The sequence below is a fragment of the Fusarium poae genome, chromosome 1 (genome assembly GCF_019609905.1).
Source record: "Fusarium poae strain DAOMC 252244 chromosome 1, whole genome shotgun sequence".
NCBI lineage: Eukaryota > Fungi > Ascomycota > Sordariomycetes > Hypocreales > Nectriaceae > Fusarium > Fusarium poae.
This window is the reverse complement of record NC_058399.1, coordinates 4,143,140-4,157,372: the sequence shown is the minus strand read 5'-3', so window position 1 is coordinate 4,157,372 and position 14,233 is coordinate 4,143,140. Positions and strand designations below refer to the sequence as shown.

Genomic DNA, 14,233 nt, shown 5'->3' with positions numbered 1-14,233 from the left:
AGAGTGGCGAGAAGTTGTTCACTTGCAAAGTGACTTATTAGGTGTTCGTTCTAGGCTCTCGGTGCGGGTCCGGGGTTTCTTCATCAACTGCAAGAGAAGCCATTTGGAAAGGCAACCAGCCCATCAATCATAAACAGCCATCTGGTTATAAAACGCGATACTATTAATCCTTTTGAGGCCGTCCCTCGTTGGTTGTTTATCGCCTAAGCGAGTCTGCAAAATGAAGCAGCTGGGTATCGGTATCTCTGATCTTCTTCCGATAGCTTCAGTGCTGTGCCGCAAGTCCAGGAAACGGGACGTAGGCTCGTAGAGGCTGAAGAGGGGGACCGTCTGGCGCCTATGATTAGATGCAACGCATATCGCACATCTTGTTCGAGGGGACTACAGCGCTTCGGACGATGGGGTGTGGAGTTTTGAGACGAGACAACTGGATAGCCAGTATGAGGCTGAGGACGTGAGTTAATAACCAGCGCCCTTGTCAAGACAGGGTCGCAATCGAGCTTTCATGGGTGTTGGGGTAACAAAGTAAAGAGAAAACTGCGAAAAGACTCATGGATTTTGTGCCAAGACTAACGAAGTATATTTTGTTACTGTTGCGATTCTCTAGTGGTTCTATTGCACCTCGGAGATATCCATAGGCAAGTAAGCTCTCATATCATTTCGCTCTGGAGGATGCGTATCGTATAATCAGCCAGCCTTCACATGCTAGAGCGTGACTTCCAGTGCTAAAGTTGGATCCTGCTGGTCGATCCTAGTGACTAGAGCCACATTGCTAGGGTGAATCGAGAGTCGAATGCAAAAACCTCAGCAGGCATCCATGTAGGTTTCAACAGGAACCACAAATTATCCATCTTAATTCCTTGTTCTCTCTTGTCGTTTCGTTAGGATGGAAGTCAGCAAGTTCCACCTGCTCGGACTTGCGTTCACTAACGTTTAAGTCTCGGCCGATCCGATATGCGAGAAACGAGGGCCAACTGTGAATCATGATTGGCTGACTCTTCCAGACAGTGCTTCCATACTGGCTGTTCGAGACATGGAATATTCGCTCGAGAACATGAGAAATGTTGCGACAACATAAGAGTCTGGTAGCGTCTGTAGGTGATATCCGTAACGTATGTTGATGTTCCAGTGACGTATCGATATATCATAGAGGAAGCAACACTGTTGCCAAACTGGGTCAACGACATGTTATTATCGACATACCATTAACTACCCAATAGCAACCGTGTTTGGTGGTACATCATGGAGTGTAGCCAAAATCATGCATGGTCTTATCACGACACTCGTGGTATATTCCCAGTGCTGTGAACGAATAGTATCTGTGTCTTGTTGAGAGCAACCTCAAATCCAACACTCCCCAAGCATGCTCCACAAATGGTGAAAACGACGGGCAACTGCCCAGAGCGGCATCCCGAGAACTTTAGCATAAAAACCATTTCAGTTACTACTTAGCAGTGAAACTCGAAATAGAATATGACAGGACATGCAATCTGTCACTGTGGGAAAGGCCGAACACTGAGGGACCATTAAGAAATTCACAAGTCCCTCCGGTTCTTACGTATGAGCACTGGTTGAGGATCATTCTCTTTGAAAATAGTGCTCATGTCTCCATCGCCGCCAGTGATGCTAGCCAAAGCTTATGTCCTCACCAGTGCGGAGACCTCCAAACAATCACGGCCCACCAGGACATCACCAAGACTCTAGTGATGAATGAATAGAGGCTCATCCTGCGCGGGAAGGTATGTGTAAGTGAAAGCAGAAAGCTGAGCGCATGACAGGCTTTCGCATATGGCTCGGGAGAACAGTTTTATCAGTCAGAAGCACAGCTGAGCACGTTGCCAGAGAAAAATAAATGTATCCTTTGCAGGTTCGTTAGACCTGTTACATACCAATCCTGGTAGTACCAGGGAGAAAAGAACGATCCCCACGTCGATCAGGGTCCTTGTAGAGATTTTCAGTAGTCTAGCAGCTAGGCCCCGAGATGGATATCTTCAACTACCTAGAGAAAGTCCATATGATGGTGCTTGCCTGGAAATCTTAAAAAAAAAATGCGTAAATGTGGTACTAATTAGTGAGGTAAGACCGAGAAAATGTCGGTGCCATGGTTGAGTGGTTCCGTCAGACGGATCCGTGAATATAATATCAACCAATTCGCATTTTTACAACCGGGCGGGTTCGGTTATGAACCGATACTAGATATCCCAATCTCAACGATATTTATAGACTGGGAACTCTCAAGTAACCATAGCCGAGTCATCGATTCTCATTGCACTCGAAGTAAGCCGCCAATAGTGTCATTCGGTACATATGCCAAGGGGGAAGAGGTTTGTTTGTGGCTGCAAGATGCTGTGCAACAATAAATCTGAAGATATAGTTTTTCAGCCTATCTGAGAGCAAAGGACCTCGATGTGAGTTGATACAAGTTGACAAGATAGCTGCCTTTTGAGAACCACTATCGGAAAGTCAACAGCGTATAATCAATATTGTGGTCGTAGACTTGGGTTATCAAATTGCCAGATCGGGTTGACTGGCAAGAGAACTCACGGCAGACAGAACTGCGTCGCTGTCTCTGTTGCCAAGATCCCGTTACTTGAGCTTGTGTCAATGTAGGTAGTACAGTAACGGCAATACTGCAGCGGCCTTACTACAGCCACGGTGCACCCGCACCTGCATCTGCGCCCACATACTTGATGCATACTGCAAACCAGATAGTGCAAGCCATATGCAGTGGCCACTAGGTTGAAGCAAAGACAGCTTCGCGGAGCTGACAGTGCAGTGAATCAAAATCGTCTGCACACAGCATCTTGCAGCAACATGTCCTCTAAAGACCTGATCATTGGATCAACCCGTAACGGATCTTGTTGTCAGGAAAATACATGACTGTGCCAGTCGCCAGTTAGCGAAAATGGCGGCATAGATGGGCCTGATGGCTGGGTGAAGATGTGTCATGGCGCAAAGGTCCAAAAAAAAAAAAACCTTGCTGTGTTTGTTAATTCTCGGGTTTTCACGGATTGCTTGAAAGTTGCTGAGCCGAATACGTGTGTGGCGAGAGAGAAGTCATATCGGAAACCGGCCGAGATACGAATGGAACGAAACCGCTGGGATCAGAGAGCCGAGCCGAGAGAATAACAATGGCATCGATCACAGCAGACGATAATGATAAGCATGATTGTGTTACTCGACGAGGGAGTCAAAGACATGGTAAGGAACTCGCAGAGGGAGATATGAAACTCAGATAAGAAAAAGGAAGATAAGCAGTCGTTGAGAGGCTGTCGCAGTCGCTCTCTATAATTCTATTGGATCTGTACCGAGAAGATATCGAGGAGGGGCGCATCGTTAGTGATTCAATTGTACTCCAGGACGCTCGGCCTCTGCTTGGCCTACGAGAGTGATGGATCTGTGTATCTGGGGGATTCTGGGGTGAGGTGAGGGGTAGAGGAGGTGAACTGGATTGGCTTAGTTTCGTGAATCTGGCTGCCTGTGGCTGGCAAGTGCAGTGGAGAAGAGTCCAAGAGCATTACCTAGCATTAGCAAGTGCGAATGCGGGCAGTGGCTTCCAACCAAGAGCTCCAAGAGCCTGAAGCAGAAGGAAGGAACGAACCCGACACCTGTCAACGCCCTGCTAGGATGATCGATATTGGTTTCTCTGCTATTATGATGGGAAGCAGGTATATCAAAGTGCTACTTACTGGTTATATACCTACTATCTTGAATCAGGTGCTTGAAGCAACGATTAATCATCAGACATAGCATCAGCCCTATGATTTCACGATATCTTGAGCAATTGACGAAGCAGTACGGAGTAGCAGCTGGTCAAGCCAAACATACCTGGTCAAGCGAGAACGTTGGAGAATGACACGCTTAGCCAATCAAAAGGGTCAATTGATAGCAGTGGGCGGCATCCAGGCACGGACTGCGGTGCGGTACGATACATCAGACACGGCATACATGCTTGCAACGGTTGGGAGAAACCACATGGTTGTTGTGCGAGGGAACATTGGAGTGTCGGACAGGCAGATTCAGATTGTTGGTTGGTTGGTTGGTTGGTTGGTTAGTTCTCAGACTGTCTTATTGGCACTCCCTTTGTTTGATGAAAACATTCAGGACAAACATGCCATGCGTGTGTATATCTGTATGTGTCTTAAACAGCTAACAGAAGATCCGGATTGTGACACAACGTGCTCGGCAATGTACTTCCATTTCTAATCACGGGACTCCACGTCTCACAGATAAGGCCTCCCCTTCAGCAACTTTTTGGCATACATGCCTAGGTACCTAGGTAAGTATGAGTGTTGTTATCCTGATGACTACCCTAAAGCTGTCCAACAGGCTTAAACACTAAACGGCTGAGCCTCAGGTGCTAAAAAATTGATTGTGGTCAGCAATGATCAACCCTGCCCCTGGCCTTCCTACAATTACCTAGACTAGATAATTCTCCATTTTCTCATCTTCCAGACGCTGAGGTAGGGTTACGTTGGTCGAGGCCGGATTGCCGATGTTGGGATGTGGCCAAGACGATCGGAATGTCATCATGACAATATACAAGTGGAATTCAAGACCAACGTTACGCGGCCTAGGGGAATGAACCCTGAAAGTGAGATGCACTTCGCACAGCTGCTTGTCCAGTAGTTAAGAAAGGGACGAACGCGCATGCTGTGAGGTAACTTGGCATTCGTATTACATACAGTATCTGCAGGCTGCGGTTCATTTCCCTTCATATTTCTGCCATAGGGAGAGAGAAACGTCGATCATTGAGGCAACTAAACGTCGATCTCAGAGACCGCACGGACCGTACCGTATGTGGAATTACATCAATAACATAAAAACAGTCTGACGCTCAGGAATGCCATGACTTTATCACGATAGCCGTAGGGGTGCATTCCTTTCATGTGATGTAACGAAGACCCAAGCGTGATTGAGGAAGCGACGAAGCCACATACGGTATCGGTGATGTATCTCGACTGATACGGTTGAGACTGTCTGCATATATTATAGTAGGTCTGAGATATTTGCTTGCAGGGACTGGGTAGAACTGGCTTGACACAGGCATGTAAACGAATTAACAAGACCAAGTTCAGAAGTTGGACGTGTAATTAATGACAGAAATAGCACGGACAACGGCCTGGGATTCCAATTGGCTTCTGACGAAGGATATCTTCTTAAGAGTTTACAAGTATCATGTAACGTTATCCAAAATCAAATTAGAGCATTAGAGTAAAGAGGCTGAGGATATGAGCGCATATTCTGGAGACCTTTACAGCGCCCGAAACATTGGCTGAATGCCACGGTGGGTAGTAATACGTTTTGACCCCCAAGTAATTGAGTTCATTGGCGTCAGTAGAGTTCCGGGTTGGTGTCCGCCAGCCTAATAACATTTATCTCTCTGAAGACACAATCGAATCGATGGCGGAGGCTATCTTCAGTTCTCTCCAGCCTCAAACCAGCCAGCACTCGCTGCCGCGCCGGCTGATGTGATGAGATCGAGACCTAGGACTATGGAGCACCTGGATGAGCTGATGTGGATTTGAGGGGAAATAGCACATCACGGATGGTAGCGGGCGTCTAAACATCATCTTGCTCCAGAAGTTTAGGTTCGTATCCAACCAAGTCGAGGATGATAATGGCTATAGGCGTAGGTACAACTGCAGCTACTACAACTACTCGTTGGTGCGCCGGGAGAAGGGACCACGCACCAACGAGTACTACGATCTATTGCAGTAACTCCGAGTTTGTTTACTGGAGCTCACGACAATTCTCTCATCCCTGTTTATAATTAGGTAGGATGTGAAGGGCCCATACAGCTAGCTACCAAGTCAGCTTAGCGATCGAGGGAGACGACCAAAGTTGTCTATATGCAAGAGTCCTGAACAAGACGTTTCTGCAAACAATGAATTTTGTGTATGGGTTTCATGATCAAGGGCAGGGCACAACGCCACGAGTGTGAATTGGCAAAAATGACAAGTAATGACGTTGGGTACCTAAGTCACTCATTCAACCATGATCAAGACAGAGCCCTGCATGAGAGTGAGACATACATGGTTGGAGAGGGACGAGGAGGGGAAAACGTTTACCAAAGTAACGAAGAGATGTTGTTGTGGAGTGGATCTCTTTGGGAAGAGGCTTAAAATTTTCCTTTTCAGTGTATCACGTTTGTTTGGGTTTGGAGGTTTCTTGACGATGATATCCGATCCAATGAACCACTGATCGTCCCGGCATAAAGCAAAATAAAACTAAATCGAACAGACTAGCTGCTTTGAATACATAGGTAATTAAAGCAAGGGGCAATAAGCTGTGGTAGAAATACAACCAAGTAAGAGGCCTGGGAACTTATTCGGCCCTTGATAATCCCCGCTATGTATTGTCGGGCAGTTGCGAAGGAGTCCAAGCGAAGCCAAGCGATGGACTAAGAAAGAATTAGAGAAAATTAGAGGGGAAAAAAATTCAAAAAAAAATCAAAAAATCCCACGATGTTCCCCTGCTGTGGACATGGACCCTTGTCAAGTTTAGGGTGTCATCTTCCATTGTCCTTGGCCATCTTCCCCCCTTGTTCAGGCCCCAAAAGTCAAAGAGTTGCCCGTCCAATCCCCTGGATTCGGTTTCGACGGGGGAACTAATCGTGGACCCCCGGAGGACAAGACAGGGTCGGCTGTCTAGGTTGGACCGTTCCGCTGGGCCCCTTTCAGTGAAGCACCCCCTTACCCTGGTTCACTTTGGCAAGAGACTGACTCTCTGTTCTGCTTTCACTCTCGGCTGTCTCGAATGAACATTCCAGTAAAGGATCAGGTTTAGTTGGGCTATCACGGGAGAGCAAAAGTAGATGGCTTCAAACTTTGGAGCTGATCTATAATTCATAATCCATAGCACCATTGTGTCCACGAGTCGAGGCGAACAGAGTTGCAGTGCCATCTTGACTCGGACATCCTCCTCCACCTGCAAAAAAATAGCCATGTTGTTTCGCTGGCCAGAACTGACCTCCATTCTAGACCACTTTTTAATTGTTTATTTCATTTTCTTTCTCATCACGAGACTGAGACTCATCATGGTCTCGTCTGTCTCGGTTTCTGGCACAGAAACGGGTCCGGACTCTCGATTCAGCCGAAAGTACATAGAACCAGGCAAAAGTCTCAAAGCCCGGGCCATCTGAAAGCGCCTGTTGTTATGTAGGTATCCATACATACGAATGAATGTCGTGCTTGTCGACTGTCCAGGGTGAGGCTCTACCTGACCTGACCCAAGATGGTTCGTCTCAGCCGTTTCCCCAATCACCACGCGCGTTGGTTGCCCTGCAATGTCTCTGCTGTCAGTGTATGTAAACTCATGTTACAATATATCTAAACCTTCCCTTGTCGGTCGTCTCCCGACCTCCTGATCACATACTTACAGTGATGGCGACACTTGCATCGTATCATATCGTACAGTATCGTTCGCTACCATGTAGGAGGATTCTCGTCATCCCCGCCCTGCAACGGCCAATTCCGTAGAGTGGGTTTGGAAGCAAATTGCTCAGAGTTTGGGTTCTATAACCCCGCAGACAACCTTGTAACTTCATTTTGAAGGCTTATCTTATTATTGCCGTTGCGTACATACGGTCCGAGGTCATAGCATTTCAATTTACAACATGGTCATGGGGTTGCACATACGGACTGTTCGGTTGATTACCTTTTTGGCTGTGGAACCTTGATACTGACCTGACCTTACCTCTCGGAAGAGCTGGAGAGACGTATTGTCAGCCGTGTGAGTTTCTGAGGGCAACGCGCGCCAATATCAAACACCAAAGCTAAAATGCGAACGGACTCTGCTGGAATCGAATAGCTCTCTACATACTGTACGGGTTTTAAGAAACACTTACCTCGATGTTACCCAACTGGTTCATTGTTTCGTCGGTTATCCCATAGGGTGAGCTTGTTGGCATCCAAAAGCTTCAAGGGCTGAACCAGTGGCAAGATGTCGGCGCGTAGGTCAAGGGATGAGTTGTATTCCGTATTAGGTCGTCGTGGTGTTGAAGAAATGCAACAGGATTATATCCAAAACTGAGGCTTGTCGACTGACTCAGAATGGTTCTCTAAAACAGAAGCTTGGCTGCACATTCCCGATGAGATCTCATCGCTGACAGAGTTCAGATGGGAGTATCGCATAGCAATAGCATCGTATCGCCTTCTTTGAACTTGGACCTGGAGAAGAACCTGGCCAACACACAGACATGTGTGCACGGATATCCCATACACGGGATGCCTTTGTAGGGAAAACTCACTACGTGACCTACTGCCTATCTCGAGATCGCTAGTAGTAAAACCGCAATACGGATACTGAGGCTCGCTTGCGCCCCCATGTTGGACCTCCACGCTTTGGAGAGACACTCCCCCCACGCCCCCCTTCTCTGATGCTTCCCATCTTGTTCTACAGATCCCCGATCAAGAGGTAATTATAAAGCGACCTTTTGCAATGGAAATGGCGTGAGTTTGCGTGCTATCTAACAGGATGGTCTCTATTGGTGTATTACGCGGGTGGCATGCTTTGATATTGAACTGACGCTCTGCAACATTGGCTTGAACCCCACGTCCGGGAAAAGGCCATATGGTTGACTTTCTTACAGTATCTTGTACCTCGACCATGTCTTTGACGTCGACGTTGCCCTTGTCGACAAATTGTAGCTGATACATTTGAAACTCTAGAATCGGGGTTTACGTCGAAATCGCCTGAGACAAAGCCATCCCCTCAGTATCCCCAAAACGACACCATCGCTAGTCACCTCAGTGGCTCATAGCTGCAAGCCGATCTGTCACTATTCGCAACAGTATGTAGACACCCTTTTGGGTATCTGTTGTGTAAGACATGAGCCAAGGGCAGACCCCGCAGCATAGATTCGATTCGACACTGGCAGTACTTCTCCCTTGGCTTTGTTCAAATTGAATGTATGTATATCAATGAACCTCTTAACTGGACTTTTGTCGCTATAATCAACAACATAACATGCGTGCAGTATGCATATACGGCATATGGATGCGTACATCTTATCAACGAAGGAAGGGTACAGTCAGTACCGAAGTGGACTAAACAGCAAAGGGGATCGATGTGCTGCTCGCCGAAGCTTAGAAACTTGACCGGCCATGCAAGCTCGTTCTTGTGCATTAACCCCATATCATAGCACCTTCTCTATGCGCACATAAGGATGATGCTGGACGGACTGGGGAAGTTGCAGGGCCCCAAATATTGTACCTATTGGACATGAGTAAAAATACCGTCTTCGCCCGCCAGTCACAATGTAGATAGACACACCTCTGGCCTCTTTTAGGTGCTCTTGTTTTAGCTGAGGTCGAGAGTCAAGTTTATCAGGAGAGTTACAGTGCAGTTTATGTTTATCCCCATCGCCTCAGAATTACGACACTGCTCTTCAACGTTTGGATTCACTCCATCAACTATCGACGATTTTGTGATGGCAGGCTCAGCATGAATGAATCAATGAATAGTTGGCTTTCTAGTCGTACGCCCTCAAGCGTCACCTCATCGGTCCCTCGTTTGATAGACTTTCTGATGGGTACCTAGGTAATTTCTGGTCTTGGTTCTTGGTCTTCCATGGTATCACTGTACTCTAAGTTTGCGTGTAGTTGACTTGTTTGGATCGTAGGTCTCAAGGATAAGGCAACGGCGTTTTTGTGGCTTCTTATCTCCCCCGCTCTCCCTTCTGATGTTCCCATTGATTACCCTTCCCTTCCCTTTCCTCACCTCAAGCCCAAACCTAAATTATATTTTAGGTGCCTGCCTATACCTACCACTTTCTCGTCTCTCCTCGTCTCCGCTCTTTCTATTTATGTATTCATCATCCATCAACATGACCCTAGATTTGTATATGCTTCAATCACATCTTAATTCTCTTATTAAATCCTGCTCCTTCTTCTGAATCAGAACAAACACAAGGGACAGCAGCACCTACTAAGGTACCTGGCCATCCACTCCGCTAGACACCCACTGTACGATCTACCCAATACCATTGTAACGGGCGCAAGCCTCCGCTATCCGGCCGGTGACCGAAGTGCCAGTGCAGTGCAGTGCAGTGCAGTGCAGAAGCAAACCACCAAGAACGGAACCAAGATCAAAGAGACCCATTGCTAGGCCAGACCAGACTCGCTTGGCCAGTCCCCACGATTTTCGTCACCGCAACTGGGTCTGGGGAGGTCTCCGTTGCTCCAACGCCACCACGCCTCGACCAGCAGGCTTAGATCATCCCTGGCCTGCCATCCATTGTACCGTGCTGTACACACCCAACCAGAATCAGATTCCGAAAGCCCACACCCACAACACACACCAACAAGCACCGGGTTACGCTACGTACTCCTCCGGTACGCTAGAACTAGCCCCAAACAGAACCTGTCCACCTGCCCCAAGCCTAAGCCCAAGGGGCCCCGGCTATCGCCTGCTCTGCTTTACATACCTACATGCCCGTCGGCTGTTAACTTTAGTGAGGTCGACTCTGCGCCTGCTATAAGCCTGGCCCCCCACCCGCATTGCCAAACCCATTCTCTCTATACTTCGTACCCACGCCGCATCTTCACCTTGACTTTACCATCGACATATCCCCATCCACAGCATACTTTTGTCATCACGCTTGGTCTCGTCTTGTTTGTACTCATGAGTCTCTAACCTTGACTCCCTCAATTCCACCTCTTCTTGGTGCCACGGCATTGCAACAATCACAACGGTTCTCCTCTAATCTCCATCATGGCTGTCGTTCTTCCATCCGACGACAACGGTTACTTTGCCGGGTCCGGCCTACGACGCTCGCATTCACAATCCAACTTCGCCTCTTCGACTTCACCGTTTTCTACCTCTTCTCATTTGAGCGATCATCATTACAGTCCATCTACCAAGTCATACGCCGAGTCAAACTCATCATCTGCTCCCTCATCTCCCCGTACTGTCCACGCCGACTCTGTGGATCTCTCCTACGCCTCAACCCCCGCCACTAACCTCTCCATTGCTTCTGATTACGATGACCACATAAGCCTCGCTGAATCACCCGAAGATCACTTCATGTTCCCATCTTTTGCGCAGGAGAAGTTCTTTGTCCACCAAGATATTCACCCTCAAATCCACCATGACGATAATCTAGAACCACCCCCAAGTCCACGAACAGGCGATTCTTATACTGTCTCTCCTGCCGAACACGAGAACTCCGAGGAGGCTTCTGAGGACACATCAAGGCCTGAAACCCCCGAACACGAAAAGTCTGAGCATGCAGAGGACGATACCGCAGTCTCTAGCAGGCCTTCGCGACAGGTTGATTACCTGTCTCATGAATGGAGAGAAGAGGATATCTGGTCATCATGGCGATACGTCGTGACTCGAAGGGGAGAATTTCCCAATAGCGCGCGATTGGAAAATGCTTCTTGGAGGACATGGATGAAGGCCAAGAACAACCTCAAGACTATCTCTCCCGAATCTCTCAACTGGTTTGTACCCCCTGGCGTGTCTCTGGTCATATCGAAATACTTACATGTATAAGGCTTAAGGATTGTGATGTCACTTGGCTCTATGGTCCTCTGCAGTCAGGACCCAAAAACACCCACTCTACCCACACGGAACCCTCTAGTGTTTCGCTGTCTAAGACCGACTCACTTATCAACCTCAACAAGAAGCCCATCCTAAAGAAGAGAAGTATGTCTGAGGTTATGCTTCAGCGATCGTTATCCACGGCCTCGTTATTGAAGCAAGCCACCGCAGCTGTCAAGGCCCAAGAGACACGAGGAATTCTTCGGCCCCACCTTGGTCGTTCTAACACAGATTACTTTGCTTATCCTTTTGCATCACGTCGATTGAGTGGAGACAGCAGCAGCATCGCCCCTTCGGTTGAGTCATCTGGCGTTATTTCTCCCAGTGCTGAACGAAAACATATTCATTTCAACGAGCAAGTCGAACAATGTATAGCTGTTGAAATCAAGGGCGACGAGGAAGAAGAAGAAGCAATTGACGATCAATATGGTTCTGACAGTGATTCAGACGATGGAGTCATGATGAAGCGGGTTCAGACAAAGAAAAGACCCATCTCCCGACGTAAGACTTTGAAGTCAAAGCCAGCCGTTGAAGGGAAGACAATAGCCAAACTTCCGTCTACTACCCTCAAGTATCGTGAGGACACTCCCGAACCGCGAGAGACTGCTATGAAGCACTCTAGAAGCCCGCTTATGTCCCCTTCTTCTTCGCAGGAGACTCTGCGACCCGCCAAACAGTCCGGAAAGTTCTTTTTCGGGGAAGAGGATCATGATGATAGCCTTGATGATGCGCTGCTGAGCCCCCGCTCAGGGTGGGCTTCACCACCTAGTGAAGGCATCAATGGCGGTCTAAACAGATCCATCTCTTCAGGCAGCCTTTGCGAGGAACCTGAGGGTATGCGACGTACGCCGTCGGGTATGTTTATGCCTTATGAGGAAGGCGAAATACAATCAGGAGATGGGATTTTTGGCCGTGTTATTGACACGGTCAATACTGCCCGTGACATTGCCCACGTTATCTGGAACGTGGGATGGAGGAAGTAATTGATATACTGGCGTTCGACTTTCATTTAGCGACGCAGTGGAATTTGAACAAGCACGAATGCTTGTGGCTCACAATTTGTGAGCTGAAACGACGCCATGACAAAAATCGACAAAAGTGTTTCTATATAAAAGGATTTCCGAAAGAATTGGCACTGATCTGGCATTGTACTGCAACCATCATATGTCGAGGTCTTGTTAACCAACAACCGGCCCTGGACATAACAATATCCTGCGAAGAGGAATAGGATTCTATCTCATATGCGGCCACAAGGGGGCGGACAGACATCCAAAGGCTAAAGAAAAGCAATGTGCGTGTTGTATATGGGAGCTGGGTGGCTAAGACGGGATCCTCACGACAAGGGAGTCATTTGCAAGGCCTGCCAGCCGAGGCCTCAACTATTGGTTCCAGGCCTGCCATAAAAAGGATCAGCCGGCCCCATGACCCTGGCGCAAACTCCAGCTACAAACTCAGGGCAACGGAGACTGGCCATTGCAAAGGTCACAGGTCCGGTGGATATTCGGCGTTATAATTTTTTTCTCGTTCCTTTCTTTTGTGGCAAGGGCTTTTTTTTTCTTCATGATATCCCATAAGCAAGTGGGTACTACGGATCACAGGCGGCCCCGGGGCGGTTACGGACGGATCAGGAATGGCAAGGGCAAAGGTATATGGGGTCAATTGATTTTTCGGCGACTACGGCGACTCTACGGTATTGGAAAAGCCATGGAAAGGACGGATCAAAGAAGAAAGGAAGAAGGACACAAACGGCAAATGGCGACAGGACCGGATCTTCAGTGCGTCGGTGTATTCGTTGTACATAAAGGCAGCGGTCGGATCCCGACGTACACATGCGGACCGGACTGAATCGAGACAAGTTGCAAAAATCAACACAAAAGCATGCTAAGATACAATAATACTACGTTTACATCATGTCGTCAATCATGCATGGCATTTGGCCAAAATAGATCATCTGCATCATATTCAGTCATGGACCTGAGATCCTTGGAGCCGGTTCATTTAAACTAGGGACGAATTGACTGAGGTTGGTTTGTACCTTGCTGATCATCTGGGCCCTTGGTTTCTCTAATAAGGCACCTAGCTCATATTTTACAGGCCGCCATTAGATTGAATTTGCCACATCTCAAGCGTAGGCGAAAGCTCTTGGCGGACGAATGAGCGCTTCGTTTGCATCGATCGCCAATTGACATGCAAATGCAAGTCTCAAAAAAAAAATTGTTGGGGAAACAGGACACGGCCTGGTCTGTTCTCTTCAGCCCGCGTGACCTCATTACGCGTGCCCTAGCAAATTTGCTGCATATTGCAAATGTCAGAGTTGCGGATAAAGACAATTATTGTCACTGATTAATCGATGATATCAACCTTTTGCAAGCAGGGGGTATGGCTGGTTGAAGGCATGTCTTGTGAGTGAGGTTATCAGCCGAGAATGTCGCGTTGCTTACTGTCTTGTGGTAGTGAGGAAACGTTTGACGATGGTCACTCGCGACACGCAACATTGGCATCGAAAGAGTATGTACTTGGGATTTGGTCTCTATAATTGGATGATCTACTGCACATCTAATGCATTTGTATACCAGAACTTTTCCAAATTTGATAAGGTATGCGTAAGAAAATATATGGTACAGTATGATACAGGTAAGTGGGTGACGTACATCGGGGCAAGTGGTCATCTATCATCAAGTTCCAG

General features: G+C 47.8%; 1 protein-coding gene across 1 annotated transcript; it reads left to right on the top strand.

Moving 5' to 3' along the window:
- Positions 1-10,716: 10,716 nt before the first annotated feature.
- On the top strand, positions 10,717-12,530 carry FPOAC1_001346 (uncharacterized protein; the record flags this gene model as incomplete). The annotated part of the gene is made up of 2 exons (XM_044845951.1): positions 10,717-11,447; positions 11,501-12,530. The coding sequence occupies 2 exons, from the start codon at positions 10,717-10,719 to the stop codon at positions 12,528-12,530; spliced, it is 1,761 nt and encodes a 586-aa protein (XP_044711867.1).
- Between the last annotated feature and the right edge of the window lie 1,703 nt (positions 12,531-14,233).